Genomic DNA, 22,855 nt, shown 5'->3' with positions numbered 1-22,855 from the left:
TTAACTGTTATATCTCAAGAAAAATCGTTAGAGCCGTTTTAAAGATCTACGTCCAGGTTCCGCCCTCCATGAAGTAATGACTTGAATAGAGGTATTGTAATAAAAGAAACGAATTTAAAATATCATATAAAACAACAATAAAAATAATAGAAAGTAACAAATGAGAAATACTTGAAGACTTGAACTTGATGGCTTCACTAAGACATCTTCCTAGACTTATTGGGTACCACAACATGAAGGTTCTTTTGGTTAAATCGCTTCTAGATTCTTCCTTATTCAATCAAACATGTCATAGACATTTTCTGATAGAGACAGGGGTACACAGTTCTCAAACTACAAGGCACTGACCCTAAAAATTATTAGTGTACAAAGTATATAGTCTAGTTCTAATTAATTAGCTGTTGGCCATCAGGGCTTTAAAAGGGGCATCAGTATTGGAAGTGAAAAGCTGACCAGTGTCAGTAGTTTCAAATACCTCAGATGAGGGAACGAAAATTGATATACTTAACATTTTCTCTCCAAACTGACGACACCAGCGTTGATTCCACTAGAATGTGGTAAATTATTAAGGAGAAAAAGAGTTAAAATAATATGGAACGACAAAGGCAAAGCTTATGCTTATGAGTCTTGGACGCCGACTGCAGAGCTAGAGAGGAGGAATGGAATTGAGAGCTACAGCAGGATCCTAGGTATCACATTCAAAGACCGCATCACAAACCAAGAGATTAGAGACGGGGGTACTTCAGAGATTGGACCCCATGATGACCTGCTAACTATAGTGAAAAAAAACAAACAAGCTGACAATCTATGGCCATATTACAAGGTCTTCGGGGCTCGCAAAGAACTTCCTTCGGGGAACAGTACCAGGTAAACGAAGAAGAGGCAGGCATAGAAAGTGATGGGAGGGACAACATAAAAGAATGGACGGGCCTGCCATTGAAAGAGGTTTCTAACTAAGGCAAAAGACAAAGAGGAATGAAGAAAGACGGTCGACAAATCTTGCATGGTGCCCCAACGGTTCAACAAATTAAGGGATAGGTAAATGTAAAATTAATTAGCCATAGCTTCAAAAACATCACAAGAAAGATAAGAATACAAATGACAACATAAGTCAAACAATGGCCACCCGTTACAGCAGCAGGGCTACTTGACATTTACATCCAAACCACACAGGTCATTCTTTCAAATTAAAACATTGAGGGGTCATCTATTACAAAGGTCAAATAGAGTCATCCACACAAAAGATCACATTCAAAAGACAATATATAAGTATGAAAGTACCGACACCTATCTAAAGGTTTATGTAATAGCCCAACTATAAGTCCATCTAAAAAGCGATTCTGTTTACAATAAACCCACAGCACTTTTGTCTTCGTGTTATTTTATTTTCCACCTCCACCAATTCCACCCCTACTTTAACAATTCATTAAACTAATCTAACCTCCTGAAGTCCCTATATACTTTCTCTTATGCTTACTGACGCTTTACCTACACTTTTTTTAAAATAAATAAGCAACCAGTGTTTTTATTATTTTTGCTTCTAGACTAACTTATTAAAAAAAATCTAAATAATATTAATATTATTAAAAGTTACAAAATTTATGCCAATTAATGATAGGTATTAAAAGTTTTTCTAGCTACTTACATAGCAGTTGTTATACACCCTTCTTCTTTAATTGGAGGGTGCGCATAAGGTTAGAAAACAAAAGCTTTTATCTTCAATCTCAATGTTTACATCTCCTTCCCTCTAGAACACTCATTCTATATCGTCCAAGTTAGTCCGCTCGTTGACTGCTAGGTTACCCATCAAGAGGGCCTGAGTTCGAAACCCGACTCAGCAGAGTTGTGTTTAGCTAAATCTAGAAGTATCGTGGAAACCTTCTCCCAGATAAACCCTTCCCCCAACTGGTCTGCAAAAAAGATAGGGCGAGACCATTCGTTGTAGAAGGCCTCAACGCTGACTTGCAACGTCACAGCCTGTGGGCAGTCCAGACCAATAGCTATTTGCCAAGTCGTACAGACCTGTGACGTGGCAACGAGATATTGGTTTAAAATGCCACAGGTTGTGACGTAGCAGGTCAGTGTTAAGGCCTCTAATAGGCATGAAAGATGCACTACATGAAATAAATAAAAAGCAACAACAGTTTGTCTCTATGATATTAGATAAGTTTTTCAATTCTCTAGTGCTTCGTTGATCTATACATATCTTTTTTTTCTAGTTGAATGAGACTAAAGATTGTAAACTATGAAAAGTCAAGTAGCATGGGATTGAGAGGCAGTGCAATGACACAAGTCTGAGACTAACACAGTGTAAGTACACATCTTTAGTGTCCATTTTTATACGCATGTTGTTTTTTTTCCCCTTGGTTTGTAAGCTTCAAGGTAAATGGTCATTGACCTGAGTGTAACTTTAATGTAACAAAATATTCATTGACCTGAGTGTAACTTTAATGTAACAAAATATTCATTGACCTGAGTGTAACTTTAATGTAACAAAAAAGTCATTGACCTGAGTGTAACTTTAATGTAACAAAATAGTCATTGACCTGAGTGTAACTTTATGTAACAAAATATTCATTGACCTGAGTGTAACTTTATGTAACAAAATATTCATTGACCTGAGTGTAACTTTATGTAACAAAATATTCATTGACCTGAGTGTAACTTTAATGTAACAAAATATCCATTGACCTGAGTGTAACTTTAATCTAACAAAATATTCATTGACCTGAGTGTAACTTTATGTTGCCTGTTAAGTGGTATGCCTGTCAAGTGGTATGCCTATCGAGTTTAATGCCAGTCTAGTGGTATGCCTGTCTAGTGGTATGCATGTCCAGTGGTATGCCTGTCAAGTGGTATGCCTATCGAGTTTAATGCCTGTCTAGTGGTATGCCTGTCTAGTGGTATGCATGTCCAGTGGTATGCCTGTCCAGTGGAATGCCTGTCCAGTGGAATGCCTGTCCAGTGGTATGCCTGTCCAATGGTATGATTGTCCAATGGAATGCCTGTCCAGTGGTAATTATCCAGCATGTATATTCATGTCCAGATTTCCTGTGCGACTGCTATCACTCTTGTAGGGAATGGAATATAAAAGTAAGCAATATTTTCAAGTAATTTCTTTCTTTCTTAACCAACAGGGCAAACTGTTCCATTGATCAATATTATTAAGAGCATTGAGATTGATGATTAAAGAAAGTAGACACCTCCATAAAAATCATTCCCATGACCTCCATTTACTAAAATCCCGAACTGTTGGCATATATTTATGTGTCTACGCTATACGCTGTCCTTAATGTATATCACAATATGTATACCTATGTGTGCCTCGCTCTTTCTCTCTCTCTCTCTCTCTTTAGCACAGATAATTGAGGAGCATCACTATAGGTCATTTTGATGATCACGTGATCCAACTTTAGTTCTGATCTGGTTGACCTCACTTCAAGTTTCAGTCCACCCTCCTCCCCTCCCCCAAAACTATTCCCAAACCTCCGAGCCAGACATCTTTTTTTTTAACTCACGTGGAACTTTCTGGATAATTCCAAAATCATGTACCCAGGAGCGTCGTGGGGGAGCCGATGGTACAGGGGGAGGGGGGGGGGCTATCTTGTACCTCATGAACCAATAAAATCCCGTCTGTAAATTCTCTCTCTCACACACGCACTCACGCAGACACACATTCAACTGTCAGATGTTTTTGTCCACTCACGTCATTGCCACACAAAAGGTACTCATCATCTCCCACAGTCTAGGGAGAGGAGGGGGGGGGGAGACGCTTGTTAGGGGAGCGGGGGGTTCCTGGAAAATGGCCAGAACTGAAAAACTCCAAAAAATCTCGGACAAAGGAGCTTTAAACCAAATGAACTTCTGGCATTTCCGAGAGAGAGAATCACGTAGTCCAGCGACTTGGGCCGAACTCTCAGACGAGCATTGAACCGTAGCGACAATATTTTTTCCCCGGTTATTTAGTAAAATATTTACGTTGTTGTTGTTTACGTCATGACGTCTGCATGACGTCTGCTTCAGAAATGGAAGGGGTTTGAGGTTTTGGGATTTTTTTTCCCTGGACGATGCCAGCAATGATGAATGTGTCTGTGTCATTTAGTACAGGGGCAATAACATTATAAGGCGGCGATTTTAAACAAACAAATAAATAGAAACCATTACTGTACACATAGAACTGAAAATGTTTAGTATTTATTTTGTAAAAAGCTTATGTCTTTCTGTCTGTCTGGGTGGATTCTTTTACAACCTTATTTCTCCCTCTTCCCATTCTCGGATCAAGTTTAAATTTAGCAAAATTAATCCTAGTCTAAGACAACATAATAATCAATTAAAAATGTAACCAATTAATTAATTAATAAGTGGTAATTAATTATGTTTCTTTTTCATAGAAAGAGGAGAGGCAAACCTTTCATTATTGAGGGATATGTCAGTGATTGTACGGTTCTTTCCCTCATATACGCTTTGCTTTTAAAAAAGTATTGTTTATAAATTTTGTTAAATATTTCATTTGAAACAAAAGACATCGATACACAAACTTTACCTTTTGACACATCACAGACATACACAACACATTCCTTAGTGATCGAACAGACAGATTCTCATTCAAATGTGCTACAGACACATGGAAGTAGCCTTATTGCTACACGCAAACATCAGCAGATACTTGATAGCGACATTACACACGAAACCAACTCACCTCACAAGCACATCTAATTGACCATGCACACACAAAAATAAAATTAAAATGACGTAAAGCAAAATGATAGGGGACCGTACACAGATACACACTCTCTTATTAATCTTACACACAAACGAATTGAGATTCCATAAGTACAAACATCAAAATGATCTAACACACAATAATAAACAATAACAAGGTTTGTCTTCGGGCCCGAAGATTAAGAAGTACAGTATATCATGTAACTACGCAGTCCTAGCTGTGACCTACATATTTTGCCAAACTCAGTACAGACATAGCCGTTTTCTGCCGATGGTTGGTTTAAGTTCTCATTCCGCCGTCTCTACGTCTGTCCTCAGCAGTCGATTTCCTTTTGTTCTCTAATGTGTTCAGTATAGCATACATCCGTAGTAAGAAATCTCCAGCTGTCATTATTGATAGGACAAACACCAAAAAGAAAGATGAAATTTTGAATCGCCAGCAATCATAATCACTTCACCAGCTAGACATGTATCATTGTAAATGCCGCAAACTGATTGATATAGAACATAGACAGACAGACAGACAGGAAAAAAAGAAAGAAAGAAAGAGGTATTGGGAATGAGAAGAGAGAAGTTATAACAATTAAGCTCTTTCAAATGTGCATACATTTCTTTTTTTTTAAATATATTTTCAGATGGCGTATCATCCATTTTTGTACCAACGACCGTCCGAGTTTCAAGGTCAGCCTACTCATCCTGCTCAGTTTCTTTCTCCACGTGCAATCCCCTTCACCCTTCCTCTTGGCGGCCCATTCACTCTCGGCTCGGGCCCCCCACATCCAGCTGGAGTGACCTCCTACTGCCCAGGATCTGGTGGACTGGGCCCTTTACCTGGCTTTCTGCTTGCAGAGTACCTGGCTCACCCTGAGTACTACAGGACACTAAGGTAAGGACAGAAACATTAAGTACGTGGTACAGGACCAGCACAATGGCTACTTGTAACTTTTCTTTAACCAAAAACAACATACTTCAAATAGATGGAAATTAAATGTAAATATTTACACTTTGAAATAAAACAAGAGGAACATATCGAGGAGTTTCACCACTAAGCAATGCCAAGGATGTACAGTTAAAAACTTCAATCATAACAACTTCATTAAAATAGAAGTAGAGCTTAGAAAATTGGATTCTGCTGTGCAGAATCTCCTTACTTAGATTATACCTGACACATAACATACTTCTTTCAATAACTCAAAGTGACGCCAGAGATGAATTAACAACAAAATATAACTTTAATAATTGTAATCAGGATAACTGTAGTTGTAGACAACGCTACAAATGTTAGATAGTAAGCATATACATAATTATGCAAATTGACTTCTACATTACTTATACTATACGACTGGGATCCCAAAACTCAGGCCTCTGACAACAATAACAAAAAACCAAGCCATGTGAAATAATAATAAATAAACCTAGAATTCCTTAAATCTTACACCCAAGATCCTCTCAAGTGTGGTTTACAATATTATATACAAACATAATCAACACATTTGCCCCTTACCAAAATAAAGTATTAATATACATTATTAATAGCGTACAAAGTTACTAGCTTAGATTTAGTACAATGGTAGATTCAGTAAATAAATAAGTAACTTTTAAAAAACATAGCTGAACACTAGCTATTTATAGTTTTAGTGATGTGTCATAGAGGGAATGCTCTAGTATTGGCCTAACAAATTCTTGAAAGCCGTGACTGCATTCTTATGTTTACTTATTGATAATAGATTTCCAGTTGGTTGCAAAAGAAACCTATCTGCTTCTATTGCTAATATTTCAATCTTATTTTACTTACAATCTTATTGGTTTGAATCTAGATAATTGCGGTTTCTCTACTGTTGATTCTATTGCGTTTGACAAGTTAATATCTTATTGGCTAGGAGCTGTGGGCGTTTCTGGTTATAACAACAAATAATAAAATTATAATCAATTCCGACTTTATTTTCAGTTAATATAGTAAAGATATAATTGTGTTAGCATGGGGGTGGCCATATGCAAAAGGTATTACTACTAGTCAGTAATCAGAAAAATATAATAGGTAGCTACCTTAAATCCAATAGGTTGAGACTTTCAATAGAATTTTAATAACTTTAACTATTAATCAAGGCTTTATGAAATTTCAATTAAATGTGTTGACACGGAGATCGAATCGATGTTCAAAATTTCAGCCCCGAAATTATTTTGACTATGAATAAGTGAGAGAATCAACAGACAAGAGAGAGCCCAAAATACAGCAACACAGCCTTCTCCCTGGTCTTTAATCGTAATCACTTATCACCAATCAGACTGAGCTTCGTAACCCACTTTCATGTACACAGTAGCCTACAACTAAGAATGCGCTCTTCCTGTTTTGTAAAGCGTCAATATGGTTCTTATCATTGATGAGCACTAAGGGGCCGTTTCACACTATTCAAGATTAATTCTTAAAAGGAACATTTAAAACCTATAGGATGGACACATATAATGATAACATAAGTAAGACAATTGTTGTAATAAAAATGCGATCAAATATTTAAGGCTATATACAAAATAAAACGAATATTTTGTAATCTTTATTTTTGAAATTTTTGGAAGCAAAAAAAAAGAAAAAAAAACACGATCTCTCGCTTAAATTCTTTGTTGTTGTTTTTTTTCCTCCTCAAGTTTCAATTTCCATGAAAGTTAATTTAAAAAAAGAAAGCGAAATGAAATCGATCTGAATGTACTTCCGGGTTATAAGGTGTTAGTTTTCAGGCTTAGTAACAGCTGCCACGTAACATTTGATAACTTTGTACAACAACAGACGACCTGATTATATACAAGTCTACGGGTCGTTAATCTTAAGCTTTCTTTTGTTTCTTATGATGAAGAGGGGTGGGGGGAAAGTGGAATAATAAAGAACAAAGGGGATGTAAGCAGTAGAGGTGATGCATGTTTACTTACATGTTGCCACATGTGTTTACTGTTTGTGTCCGACAGTTTTCTCTATTTGCATATGATTGATATTGTGACATTTGTCTAGCTAAGGTTTGAATGTCACATCTAGGTGTTACACTAGAATTGGGTGTTTAATTACAGCCTAGCATTGTAAGACGTAAATCTAGTGGTATCATAGAATCATGAATCCACGGTGATTGGGTTGATATGAAACAGAAAAACAAATAGGTCCAAATGTTCAAAGATGCCAGATTTTAATACTCGCGACCTAAGAAGTTTTTAGAACCATCTGGTTTCTCGTAATATTGAAGTTTATTTTAGCTCCCTTTGGCTTCTATGATTAAAGTGTTTAGTCATACTATATTGTTGATATGGAAATGTGAAGCAAAATAGCTTCTGTATATATATATATATATATATATATAAAAGTGTATGTGTACCTCAGCGTGTATTACGATGTTTAGGTCTAGAATTATTGTTTTGAATCTAAGTTTCGAAAATGGTTTTTATGTGCATTAATAATCTTTGATAAATTAAAGTGTTTCTAGATTTTAAAAACTCCAGAGAAAATGAAAGTAATGAATAAATACAAGAGATTAACAAAATACATGTCATGTCTTTGCATCCACGAACTTTATTCCTTTATTTGTGTCCATACTTCTCCAGTCTGGCTCCGTCACAGTAAATAGGTCACATGAGGAGGCATAAAACCCCAGTGCAAAGCCCTCAGCCCCCTGGATGACGACAGCGTGTTTATCATAGAACCACTATGAACAAACAAAATATATATGTTTTAACAATACTGAATAGAAGCTTTTGATAAACCTCTCTCCTAAAATAAATGTTAGGATTTGACTAAAACCTGTCTTCAATAGAGATTGCATCACTTGATTGTGATACCAGCCCTTTCATAAGCCATCACGAGGTACTGTAACGCTCTATTGAGCCCACACATTGTATTATTTTATAAGGATTTCACTAACCGTATATTTTTTTGTCCTCACTAGGGCGGCAGCGGGATTTGAACCCAAAGACGATGGAGTAAAAGATAACCCAAAGGCTGACTTGGAAGGATTAAATTTATGGGATATGTTCTACCAGCATGGGACAGAAATGGTCATCACTAAGTCAGGAAGGTAAGAGTCTCAGTGTGTGAGCTGATAATTACTTAAGGGTTACTCTTGAAGATCATTTACAAAGGCCGCGGGATACACATTTGAGTCCAAAATAAAAATAGAAGAAGACGGCGAAAAAAAGCTTATGTCTGTGCTGGATGTGGCAAAATATGTACGTCGCAGCTGGGGCTACCTAGCCTGGGGAAATACTACATTCCTCGTTATTTTTCGAACTAAAAGACAAGCCTTATTAATTCTTAGTTTTTTTTTTTTTACATCTGTGAAAATACAAAAGCAGTTTCGTCTTGCGTATCAATTGGAATTGGGCTGCTTTGAACTCCGAGACATTTGGACAAGACTTTCGCAGGAAGACGTGGGATCGCAGTCGACAGGGTTGCCGAATGACAGCCCAGCGCACATATCCCACCACCAGGAAGCCATCTATGACCATCATGGAGGGGAGGGGGCTGGATAGCTTAAAGAGAAAGGGAACGAAAGGTCCACCCTAAAACTTTTTGGACGAACGTCTAGGACGCAGGATATACTCGCATGCCAGGCAATACTGATTTGTTCCTGAATCTATTAATAGATGACGAAAAGAAAGTGTGGGGAAAACTAGATGGGGTGGGGTGAGGGGGGTGGGGTAGGAGGAAGACACCACACACTCCCCGTTTCATTGTAAAACAATGAGCTCGAACAAAAGAGCGGGAACACGCAGACAGGACCACGTGTCTATTAACACCCATACCTGACAGACGTAAGACAATAGACTCAGACAGACAAGACGAGGGGACACTCTGTAGAGACCTCGGAACTAGCGAAAACCTCAGTAAATGGCTCAGTGAAAAGAAAAAATTAACAATGTCTGCAATTAACGAAACATGTCATCACCGATGTCACGTCTGCTGTCTGAGCGGTATGAAAACTGCCAATGTCAAGGATCTCTTTTCCTTTCGACAACACACTCCCCACCAGGCACGAATTCGCCCTCCGCCCCCCCTACTTATATTTGTTCCACCCGTTTAAAGGCCGCCCCTTACTCTCTTCCGTTTGTTTTCTAATGAACTGACCTGAAGGCGATGTAAGCTTATACATGGAGATGTCATGCAAGATAGTAGCGGGAGGGGAGGTGCAAGGGGAGGGGGGTAGTGACAGATTGACATTACAGCTTGTGACATTAGATGGACAAGTCAGAAGAGCAGTGTGTAGACATAATGCCAAGTAGTTCGATGAGCTAATCGGATCTATTATAATGCAGCAAGAAGAAGCAAAATGAAGCAAGATGAAGCCAGATGAAGCCAAAGAAGCAAGATGAAGCAAGATGAAGCAAGATGAAGCCAAACGAATCAAGATGAAGCAAGATGAAGCCAAACGAAGCAAGATGAAGCAAGATGAAGCCAGATGAAGCCAAACGAAGCAAAATGAAGCAAGATGAAGCAAGATGAAGCCAAACGAAGCAAGATGAAGCAAGATGAAGCCAAATGAAGCAAAATGAAGCAAGATGAAGCCAAACGAAGCAAAATGAAGCAAGATGAAGCAAGATGAAGCCAAACGAAGCAAGATGAAGCAAGATGAAGCCAGATGAAGCCAGATGAAGCAAAATGAAGCCAAACGAAGCAAGATGAAGCCAAACGAAGCAAGATGAAGCCAAACGAAGCAAGATGAAGCAAGATGAAGCCAAATGAAGCAAAATGAAGCAAGATGAAGCCAAACGAAGCAAAATGAAGCAAGATGAAGCCAGATGAAGCAAGATGAAGCCAAACGAAGCAAGATGAAGCCAGATGAAGCAAGATGAAGCCAAACGAAGCAAGATGAAGCAAGATGAAGCCAGATGAAGCCAAACGAAGCAAAATGTAGCATGATGAAGCAAGATGAAGCCAAACGAAGCAAGATGAAGCCAAACGAAGCAAGATGAAGCAAGATGAAGCCAAACGAAGCAAAATGAAGCAAGATGATGCCAAACGAAGCAAAATGAAGCAAGATGAAGCAAGATGAAGCCAGATGAAGCAAGATGAAGCAAGATGAAGCGAAACGAAGCAAGATGAAGCCAGATGAAGCAAGATGAAGCCAAATGAAACAAAATGAAGCAAGATGAAGCCAAACGAAGCAAGATGAAGCAAGATGAAGCCAGATGAAGCCAAACGAAGCAAGATGAAGCAAGATGAAGCCAGATGAAGCCAAACGAAGCAAGATGAAGCAAAATGAAGCAAGATGAAGCAAGACGAAGCCAGATGAAGCAAGATGAAGCAATATGAAGCAAGATGAAGCCAAACGATGCAAAATGAAGCAAGATGAAGCCAAACGATGCAAAATGAAGCAAGATGAAGCAATATGAAGCAAGATGAAGCCAAACGATGCAAAATGAAGCAAGATGAAGCCAGATGAAGCAAGATGAAGCAAGATGAAGCCAGATGAAGCCAAACGAAGCAAGATGAAGCAAAAGGAAGCAAGATGAAGCCAAACGATGCAATATGAAGCAAGATGAAGCCAAACGATGCAAAATGAAGCAAGATGAAGCCAAACGATGCAAAATGAAGCAAGATGAAGCAAAATGAAGCAAGATGAAGCAAAAATGAAGCAAGACGAAGCCAGATGAAGCAAGATGAAGCAAGATGAAGCCAAACGAAGCAAAATGAAGCCAGATGAAGCCAAACGAAGCAAGATGAAGCAAAATGAAGCAAGATGAAGCAAGACGAAGCCAGATGAAGCAAGATGAAGCAATATGAAGCAAGATGAAGCCAAACGATGCAAAATGAAGCAAGATGAAGCCAAACGATGCAAAATGAAGCAAGATGAAGCAATATGAAGCAAGATGAAGCCAAACGATGCAAAATGAAGCAAGATGAAGCAAGATGAAGCAAAATGAAGCAAGATGAAGCAAGACGAAGCCAGATGAAGCAAGATGAAGCAAGATGAAGCAAGATGAAGCCAGATGAAGCCAAACGAAGCAAGATGAAGCAAAAGGAAGCAAGATGAAGCCAAACGATGCAATATGAAGCAAGATGAAGCCAAACGATGCAAAATGAAGCAAGATGAAGCCAAACGATGCAAAATGAATCAAGATGAAGCAAAATGAAGCAAGATGAAGCAAAATGAAGCAAGACGAAGCCAGATGAAGCAAGATGAAGCAAGATGAAGCCAAACGAAGCAAAATGAAGCAAGATGAAGCCAAACGATGCAAGATGAAGCAAGATGAAGCAATATGAAGCAAGACGAAGCCAGATGAAGCAAGATGAAGAGAACTTAAATAAAACAACACAATAAAACATAAAACGAGGACGAACTGATTTGTGGTGGAGAGGCTTAAACCACTTGGCTACCTCTCAAGAAGGATTGAGTTCGACACCCGATCCGAGCAGAGCTGTGTTCAACGAGCACCTAAAGGCAGCACGGAAAACCTTCTCCTAGATACCCTCTCTCCCCACTGGTCCATAAAAATAGATTGAATTAAAGCGCTGTGAGCGTGCTATAAGCATGAAAGTTGCACTTTATAAGAGCTATTCATTAGGATAAGATAACTAGTTATAAAGTGATACTTGAGATTGTAGCCATGCAATACTTTCATATTGCTGGACATTATTGACATTGACTCCATTTCTGCCTTAAATGGCTACCTGGTTGTGTGATAAGCGCATCATACTGTCACACGATGGTTTCGAGTTTGAACCTTTCCCGCTTTCATCCCTTGACGTCTTGCAGGAGGTTTGGACTAGGACGTAAAAGACGTCATTTCTGAAGGAACGTCCTAACCTTAAAACAACCAATAGAAAAAAAAAAGAATACTTTTTAAAAAAAAGCTTATCTAAGGGAAGGAACCGCTAAGTACTGCCATTTATCTGAAAATTACGGGGGGTTGATCGCTGCTATATAAACAAAATTAATTAATTATTTCTAAATGGGGACTTAATCCATATATATATATATATATATATATATATATATATTAATATATATATATATATATATATACATATATATATATATATATATATATATATACATATATATATATATATATATATATGTATATAATTGAGTAGCATTTATTCCCTGTATTTCAAAATCAAAGAAACTTATGACGATGTCTACCATCATTACTAGTGACAATGAATAAGTCAATTAATTATTGGTAGTTAATTATTTAGTTTGATATTGAAAAGGGAAATAACTTTTACTTTATTGAGAGATTTAGTTGTAATTGTGGATTTCTTCACATTCGTTGAATTTTTGAAAAAGTATTTTAATATTTCGCTAGCGATTAATTAGGTCACATGTTCAAGCCAGATGTTGTTGGATTACTCTCCCCTGGTTATTGCGACCTTCATATGTATATTCTGATAACGCTGGACTCACGAGCCTAATCTACTCTTTTATTTATTTACTTTTCCACATTTGTCAATGACATTTTGATCTTGTCAAAGGGTATTCTGTCTATAGTTTCTGGTCTTGATAACTGGGTAATGCGTGCCAACTCACTTCCGCATTGGAGGTATAAATCTAGGTATCGATTTTTAACCCGATAATTACAGGGTTTAGTTGATCTTGTCTTCGATGACTTTTCATTTCACTGACGACCATCACCGCTGTCTCCCAAACCAACATCACCGCTGTCTCCCAAACCAACATCACGGCTGTCTCCCAAACCAACATCACCGCTGTCTCCCAAACCAACATCACCGCTGTCTCCCAAACCAACATCACCGCTGTCTCCCAAACCAACATCACCGCTGTCTCCCAAACCAACATCACCGCTGTCTCCCAAACCAACATCACCGCTGTCTCCCAAACCAACATCACCGCTGTCTCCCAAACCAACATCACCGCTGTCTCCCAAACCAACATCACCGCTGTCTCCCAAACCAACATCACCGCTGTCTCCCAAACCAACATCACGGCTGTCTCCCAAACCAACATCACCGCTGTCTCCCAAACCAACATCACCGCTGTCTCCCAAACCAACATCGCGGCTGTCTCCCAAACCAACATCACCGCTGTCTCCCAAACCAACATCACGGCTGTCTCCCAAACCAACATCACCGCTGTCTCCCAAACCAACATCACCGCTGTCTCCCAAACCAACATCACGGCTGTCTCCCAAACCAACATCACCGCTGTCTCCCAAACCAACATCACGGCTGTCTCCCAAACCAACATCACCGCTGTCTCCCAAACCAACATCACCGCTGTCTCCCAAACCAACATCACCGCTGTCTCCCAAACCAACATCACCGCTGTCTCCCAAACCAACATCACGGCTGTCTCCCAAACCAACATCACGGCTGTCTCCCAAACCAACATTACGGCTGTCTCCCAAACCAACACCACGGCTGTCTCCCAAACCAACATCACCGCTGTCTCCCAAACCAACATCACAGCTGTCTCCCAAACCAACATCACCGCTGTCTCCCAAACCAACATCACCGCTGTCTCCCAAACCAACATCACAGCTGTCTCCCAAACCAACATCACGGCTGTCTCCCAAACCAACATCACCGCTGTCTCCCAAACCAACATCACCGCTGTCTCCCAAACCAACATCACCGCTGTCTCCCAAACCAACATCACCGCTGTCTCCCAAACCAACATCACCGCTGTCTCCCAAACCAACATTACGGCTGTTGTTGTTTTTCTTACTTCCGTTCAGTCTCCTTAAAAAACAACAACAACAAAAAAAACAACATTTGAAGGACACAGAAGTTCACAGTTTTTATACTGTCACAATAGAATTGCGCGATAAATATGTTCTGGTAGCTTCAGAAGCTACACAATGTGACATTTTTTCTCCTCATCTAAGGGTACCGAGACTGACCTGACTCTGATGATTAGCAAGTTCGCCATTGAACTACAATTGGTTTCCGTTTAACGAATATTGGAATAATGTTTTGAATAATAATAATTATAATAAAAAAATAGTGGAAATTATTATTACACTTGCGGTAAAGCGCTTGGCTTTCGAACCGGGGTCCGGGGTTCTAATCCTGGTGAAGACTGGGATTTTTAATTTCGGGATCTTTGGGCGCCTCTGAGTCCACCCAGCTCTAATGGGTACCTGACATTAGTTGGGGAAAAGGCGGTTGGTCGTTGTGCTGGCCACATGACACCCTCATTAACCGTAGACCATAGAAACAGATGACTTTTACATTATCTGCCCTTTAGAACACAAGGTCTGGAAGGGGAACTTTACTATTTAGTATCGTAATCCTTAAGTATGTCAAGTTTAGACATGTTGGTTTTTTTTTGTTTGTTTTAGTAAGAACTACTCTATCTTGTTTTCTTCTAATCCCTCCGTCCAGAATCTACTGGACCGAAACCAATCGTCACAGTAGGCTTAAACTCTGACCTGTGATGTGGCAATCGTCACATTAGGCTTAAACTCTGACCTGTGACGTGGCAATCGTCACATTAGGCTTAAACTCTGACCTGTGATGTGGCAATCGTCACATTAGGCTTACACTCTGACCTGTGACGTGGCAATCGTCACAGTAGGCTTAAACTCTGACCTGTGACGTGGCAATCGTCACAGTAGGCTTAAACTCTGACCTGTGACGTGGCAATCGTCACAGTAGGCTTAAACTCTGACCTGTGACGTGATAATCGTCACAGTAGGCTTAAACTCTGACATGTGACGTGGCAATCGTCACAGTAGGCTTAAACTCTGACATGTGACGTGGCAATCGTCACAGTAGGCTTAAACTCTGACCTGTGATGTGGCAATCGTCACAGTAGGCTTAAACTCTGATCTGTGACGTGGCGATCGTCACATTAGGCTTAAACTCTGACCTGTGACGTGGCAATCGTCACAGTAGGCTTAAACTCTGACATGTGACGTGGCAATCGTCACATTAGGCTTAAACTCTGACCTGTGACGTGGCAATCGTCACAGTAGGCTTAAACTCTAACCTGTGATGTGGCAATCGTCACAGTAGGCTTAAACTCTGATCTGTGACGTGGCGATCGTCACATTAGGCTTAAACTCTGACCTGTGACGTGGCAATCGTCACAGTAGGCTTAAACTCTTACCTGTGACGTGGCAATCGTCACAGTAGGCTTAAACTCTGACCTGTGACGTGGCAATCGTCACAGTAGGCTTAAACTCTGACCTGTGATGTGGCAATCGTCTTATTCGGCTTAAACTCTGACCTGTGACGTGGCAACCTGTGGTCTGTGGAGACCAATAGTATTCAAGTCTACTATGACGAGTGATCTCGATTGGACTGGCCAAGTCTGAAGACACACAAACACAAACACAGTTGTGGAATGTCTTAAATCTAAAATAGAAACGTTTTTTGTTGCTGCTGTTGTTGTCATTGTTGCTGCTGTTGTTGTCATTGTTGCTGCTGTTGTTGTCATTGTTGCTGTTTATGTTGTTATTGTAGCAATTGTTATGGCTGTTGTTATTGTTTTTGTTGTTGTTGTTGCAGTTGTATTGTTGCTATTATTGTACGGTTAGCTGTTTTTTGTTGTCATTGTTGCTGTTGTTGTTATCGTTACTAATGTTGTTATTGTTGTTGCTGTTGTTGTGATTATTATTGCTATTGTTGAAAAGCCCTATCAACTAATTCCATAATCTAAAGACAGCAATGATTTTAATATCAATCAATAGGTTAAAATATAACACAAACTTTAATTTCTGAGCGCCGCCCCTGTTACTGCTATATAGCCCCCCCCCTCCCCAACTCCTTTTTTCTTTTCAAACTGCATTTAAAAACGAATAAAAAAAAAAACACAAGAAAATCACAAGTTTCTATCTCTATGTTTGAACATTTCTTCCATTCCTCTTATCTAAGCCTTAGATGGCGACAGCTTTCTTATCCCCCCCTGAGTCTAGCGCCCCGGGGGCAGACCACACAGTGTACAGGACGGAACGTAGAGTGGCGAACAGCGTTCAATTTTTTTTGGCCGCTCAGGTAGAAACGATTATTAACGCCTTCTGGATTTTTTTCACCAATCAGGCATACATTTCTAATAAGTGACATTTTTGTTGATTTATTAACACTTTTCCTTTTCCAGAACCCCCCCCCCCCAAACCTTGCTTTAATTATTTATTTGGATTAAACGGAATTTAAAAGGAAGACGAGACATGAACATACCAGGTCATAGATTTTAAATTCCGCCTGAAGTTTTAGAAATATAGAAACTACACACTGTTTATAATTTGTATTATTAAAAGAAAATTTTTTTAATCTACTTATGTGTTTCACTATTGATAGTTTGTATTCATCATCATCATCAAACTCCATTTGAGTGAGGACTTGAGAGGCTCAAATCCTCTCTTGCAAAAGCCCTGGACAGAAACACTGCTGTCTTGCGTAGTGCATACACGTCACCATACAGGCCGAGAATTTTTCGAGTCCCAGACCTTTCGATGCGGAGATCAGCAAGTCTGGGGCAGTCAAACAGAATATGAGGCACGGTTTTCTCTTCTTCCCCGCAGCGGGGGCACCGTGAATCGAAATTTGGCCATAGCCCTGAGATATATGAGCCAACAGGACAGAGGCCTGTCCTGCACTGTGCTATAATAGCCTGGTCAGGCCTGGACAGCCTCCACCACGGGGAAGTGCGGTCAGGGAGCCTCATGCGCTCCCAGACTCCACGGGCTTTTTGAGACTTGTCCCAGCACTCAAACCATTTCTGTTTTTTTTGAATTATAGCCAGTTTCATTATTGTCGGTTTGTATTTGATTATTTAATTATTTTTGTATAGCGACCAAAGTAGTGAAAATCAGATAATTTTTGAGCTGTCGATCCATAAGTCGCATACACTATAATGGCAGTGTATAATACACAATATTGTATGCCCAGACAATGAACAGTTTTCAGTACAAGTTTAACAAGCAATAGAAAAAAAAAAGAATGCTTTTTAAAAACAAAGCTTATATAAGGGAAAGAACCGCTAATTACTGCCATTTATCTGATTAAATTACAGGGATTAGCTCCCATTTCTGCTATATAAAACAAAATTAATTGGTTATTTTGTGTCTAAATGTAAGTTTGCGTATTTATGCACATTTACATACACCATTTTAAACAAGATTTGGAAAATCTATTTCAATCAATTAACAAAATACATTCAATTGACACAAACGCACACACGCTCCGAATTCTCCTAACGTCTTTAAAATGCCGTTTATTTTAAAGGCTGGACAGTGTTCCATATCATGTTTTCCTCTTAATAAAAGACATTGTTAAGGATGAAAATGCATTCCTATTATTAGAATTGAACTTAATACTGTAAAAGCGTTGTGATGGAGACAACCGCAACACTTAAGCAGACTCGGTTTTGAAAGCTACCACCATCTGGGGCTTAGCACTTCTATATCATCTCTATATCCTTACATACACCTCACCCCCCCTCCTCTCTACGCCTATACACATCTTCGAGATGTTCATTCTCTCTTTGAAAGATAAGCAACAAGGGGAAAAAAATCGATCACATTTTAAAATAAATAAATAAATAAAATGTATTGTTGCGTAAAACTAATCCAACCTTTTAGAACAAACACGCCTTCAAAGGATGTGGTGGATACAAGATCAGAGCGAAGGTGGGGATGGAGGGGTAAAGGTTCAGATCCAGGGATTTAAGAAAAAAAAAAGTTTGGTAGGGGGGGGAGAGGCTTAAAGAAGAGATGAGATTATAAGACACAATAATCTTTCTTTAATTCCGCCATCAACAAAATATGTTCTCGGCATTTCAATCTCTCAGCGAATGTGTTAGTGTCCGGGTCGAGTCCTTTATACCCACGTGATGGAAGCCGGGCCGTTGAAGTGACGAAACTCTCTAAAGGGATTAGCTGGGACCCAGGTGTGGATTGCGGATAAGTGTTTGCGTAGACGTGTGTGTGTGTTTGTGAGTGAGCGTGTGTGTGAGGGGGGATTAGGGGGATAGGGTGAGAGAAGAAACGCGTGAAAGAGATTAGAGTCGCCCGAGTGAGCGCTGTATCTGTCGAATGGTGCTTGTGTGTGAGTGAGGAGCTTCATCTAGTGTATGTCTAAATGTGACAGACAGACAGACAGACAGAGAAAGTGAGACAGGCAGAAAGAAAGAGAGACAAAAAAAACAGAGATAGGAAGACACAAAGAGAGACAGACAGATAGAGCGAGAAAGACAGACAGATAGAGTTAGAGGGAGAGAGAGACAGCGAGAGAAAGACAGACAGAGAGATATATAGACACAGAGAAACATGCAGAGAGACAGGAAGAGCGAGAGACAAAGAGACACAGAAAGAGCAGGGAAAGGCAGAGATCAGATCGAGACAAAAAAGAGACAGAGAGACAGCGAGAGAGAGAGAAAGAGAGAGCAGAGCGAGGCAGAGAGAGAGAGAGAGAGAGAGAGAGAGAGAGGCAGAGAGAGCAAAGGAAAGACACAGAGAAAGACCGAGACAGAGACATATGTAGGGGCGTGTTTGTTCTATATATTACAAAGAGAGCGTGAGTGGGGATTGACAAGTGTGTGTGTGTGTGTGTGAGTGCAACAGTGTATGTTTGAGTTTGTGTGTTAGTTAGCGTGTGCGCGCGTGATTGAGAGTGTATGTGTGATTGTCAATGATCCTCAATAGGCACGTGTATCTGATGGTGAGTGTGAATGTAGCTTTGAGTGTGTGTATATAGGCCCTATCTGTTTGTGAGTGAGCGCATGCGAACATGCACCACATGTTACACTGGGAGGAAAAAAAAAAAGGTTGATGAAATGTCCTTATTTGTGGAGAAAGTTTGATGTTCAAGAGACGGTTCAGAAAAGTTATCTGTCTATGTCTGATAAAAAATAGGCTAGAGAAAAAAAAGGGGGGGGGGGGTAAAAAAAAATTATCAAACCAGCAGAAAGGAGTTAGATGGTGAGTTAAGTTTGGTGTCTTTGAACATGGTAGGTTACTTCAACAAAACTAAACCAAGAGATCAGCTTTTGACATTTTAATCCTGGAGTAATAAATCACAGGATTTGATTTTTCTGTTCAATGCATCCACCACTTCCACCACCCACAACCTCCACCATCTCCACCACCGACAGCGTCCACCATCTCCACCACCCACAGCATCCACCACCCACCGCAGCTCAATGTAATTTTTTTTTTCGGCGCCCCTTCCAGTTTTATGTCTACCTCAGCGCTGACCCTTTGACGTGGTCACATCTTTGAAGTGTTACATGATCGATTGAAGGAGGAACAAAATGACTAGTAATGTATTCGTTGTCACTGTTTATCGCTTTTAGCCAAGAAGACCAAGAGACAGAGGAGATAATGAGAGAGACAGAGGAGAGATAGAGAGAGACAGAGGAGAGATAGAGAGAGACAGAGGATAGATAGACGTAGACAAAGGAGAGATAGAGAGAGACCGAGAGAGAGAGACAGAGGAGAGATAGAGAGAGACCGAGGAGAGATAGAGAGAGACCGAGGAGAGATAGAGACTTAAAGTAAAAAAAGAAAGCAGAGTGAGACAGTCAGAGAGAGAGAGAGAGAGAGAGAGAGAGAGAGAGAGAGAGAGAGGTTCGCGAGACAGAAAAAGCAAAGCTAGACGATTCTGATCTAATTTTTTTTTAGCGTTTAAGATTCTCCTTGTCTACTGGTACATAGTTCTCTCTCTCTCTCTCTCTCGTTCACCTTATCTCTTGCTCACACTCTATCGCTCCCTATTTAACATATGCACCCCAACCCCTCCCCATACACACCCCACACACTCACAGGAAGCGGTCGTTCCCCCCCCCCCCCCATGCTAAAACTCGGCGGTACCCCCATTTTCGTCGCTAATTACCAAAAATTACATTCACCGATTCGAAGGAGATAACCGTGTCACCAAGTATTGTTTTCTTCTCCGCAAGAGAGCCGCAAATCTAGAAACCAATCAGAACAAAGTCTCAGCCGTCCCACACTTCCATTAGTTTCGCATCGAATTTCAGACCATCATTAACATTTTGGCAATGCTCGAATGTTCTCACAGCCACTGTTCCATCATTATTCAAATTTAACCCTTGATCACAGGTGTATCCTTGCTCTCAGTGTTTGCGTTGTTATACTTACAATGATACGTCTTACTGCGCTGCCAAAAAACAAAAAGTGCATATTTTCTTAAAAAGTTAAAATAATTTGAAGGTTACAAATTTCAAAGATGTTTGAGTAAACAATCCAGCACATTATACTTTGTTGAAATAGAAACTCAGCGCATCTAAAACAAAAAACTTGGCTTTAACAGCAACTACGCATTTCGCACTCATAAAACTGTGTTCTTTTTTCTATATTTTACAATCACATTAGTTTCTAAATGTCTTTAGCGCATCGAGAAAGCTAAAAGCATGAAGCTGCGCTAAACAAAAACAATTGGTAAAAATATTTCTAGTAGCACATATTTATTATTGTTAGTCTCGAGTCTAGACCTATTACTAATTTAACAACATGAACGCTCCAAACTTATTGATACCATTACGCCCAATATAATCTTTGTTTTATAAACTTTATGTTTAAAATATTTGTCTTGTTATTACCACTTTAAAAAAATATATAAAATATTCAGATCTAGTGGAAAAAATCCAACACTCTTCCTGACGTTCTCTATGTTGTCTTTGTGTTGTTCTTCCCAAAGCAGCTCTATCGACTTGACGTCTGTTTGGCCTCATTCAGATCAGTGACCTGGCTAACCGCAGGACTTGTACGCCAATGACAACACTATTAACCTCGGGCAAAGAGCTTATGGCGTGGCTCTGCTTCTCTTTTTGCGGCAATAATTAAAGATAGCCTTCTGTCTGCTGGTCTAGTATGTCAGCAATTGCACTTTAACCCCTTCCCGCCTACATGCGCACCCCTCTCTCCTCAAGTCCCCCCCCCCCATTCATCTTTCGCTCCATTCTTATAAAGACGATATCGCCTGCTTGTCGTTTGGTGAGCTTCCTGCATCAAAATTGACAGGCTGCCACAGTTACAACTGAAAAGAGACACATTCTCCATCCCCCGTATTAAGCACGCAAACACACACACACAAAGTATGCACTGTACATGAAATAACATAAGTGTAGAGATAAGAAATTGTGGTCCAGCGGAATATACCACTTGTCTACCTGACTGGTGTGTACTAGCTCCAGTGGCGTAGCTAGCAATTTGCGGTTGGTGCGGGCCGCACGGGGCAGCAAGTGGTGAAGGGCATCAAACTAGGGATAAACTTTCTCGGTAAAAACAAAACATTGTACATATATGAAAAAACACAAACCTGTATTTGAAATGGTAATTCATTGGCCTCCTTCAGTCGTAGAACGACTATGGTTCATCTCAGAGCACACTTCCTTATGTGGCTGTGGAGAGACACTCCCGTCCACAGATAGCGCAGATTAAGGTGGCTTTTGCTCCGGTGGTAGAGGAGCTGGCCATTTTTCGGATTGTACGTTTTTATTCCAGAGCTGAGACCCATGTTGTTTCGCTGTTCATAGCTTTCTTGGTCACTGTCTCTCTACATCTGATGCGGTCTAGAGCTATGTCATCCCAATGGTCAGTACTGATGTTCACTGATTTGAGGTCACGTTTTATTACATCTGTGTAACGGAGGTGGGGACGACCAGTTTTTCTTGAGCCAGTCGCGAGATGTCCATAGAGGATGACTTTCGGGATGCGCTTGTCCTCCATCCAGCGAACATGTCCAAGCCAGCGCAAACGGCGTTGTCTGAGGGCTGCAAAGATGCTGGGAATACCTGATCGCACAAGGATCTCAGTATTGCACACTTGGTAATGGTAATTAAAAATTTAATTATTTTGCTACTTTGTTCATAACCTATGTTCTTTCCTAAATTAAATGTCAGCTACAGACCAGGTTGTATCAAATTTAATAGATTTGTTTAAATCTCTTATTAAGGCGACGTACTTTTGCATGCCCTTTTTCTTCTGGGACACATGGTTACTTCATTGCTTGGTATGCTGATGTCATCTAGCTCTAGCTCTAGAGCTTAAACCTCTAGACTCTAAATCTAGAATAATTGTCGTTGTTTATTTTCATTTCACTTAGATTGTTGTTAGTTTCTTGTAAATTGTAATGATCATTGAGACAATGACAATGATCAACAACCAGTCAATCGTAATACTGTAATGTCAACAATATTATGGTCGTTGCTCAAGACTGAAAAGTCCTGTT

At 39.9% G+C, this 22,855-nt stretch overlaps 1 protein-coding gene across 3 annotated transcripts in view; it reads left to right on the top strand.

Moving 5' to 3' along the window:
• The window catches only part of LOC106064170 (T-box transcription factor TBX3-like), a 119,617-nt gene that overhangs the window by 25,915 nt on the left and 70,847 nt on the right, over window positions 1-22,855 (top strand). For 2 of the 3 annotated variants that reach the window (XM_056006731.1, XM_056006730.1), the window contains exons 2-4: window positions 2,220-2,310; window positions 5,358-5,608; window positions 8,646-8,774. In XM_056006731.1, the coding sequence (XP_055862706.1) occupies window positions 5,358-5,608; window positions 8,646-8,774 (380 nt within the window). In that variant the 5' untranslated portion in view covers window positions 2,220-2,310. The remainder of the gene's footprint in view (window positions 1-2,219; window positions 2,311-5,357; window positions 5,609-8,645; window positions 8,775-22,855) is intronic. The other variant, XM_056006732.1, reaches the window with a different exon arrangement.

Source organism: Biomphalaria glabrata, chromosome 12, assembly GCF_947242115.1.
Source record: "Biomphalaria glabrata chromosome 12, xgBioGlab47.1, whole genome shotgun sequence".
NCBI lineage: Eukaryota > Metazoa > Mollusca > Gastropoda > Planorbidae > Biomphalaria > Biomphalaria glabrata.
Note: the sequence above shows the minus strand (reverse complement) of the source record. Positions and strands in the feature narration are given on the sequence as shown.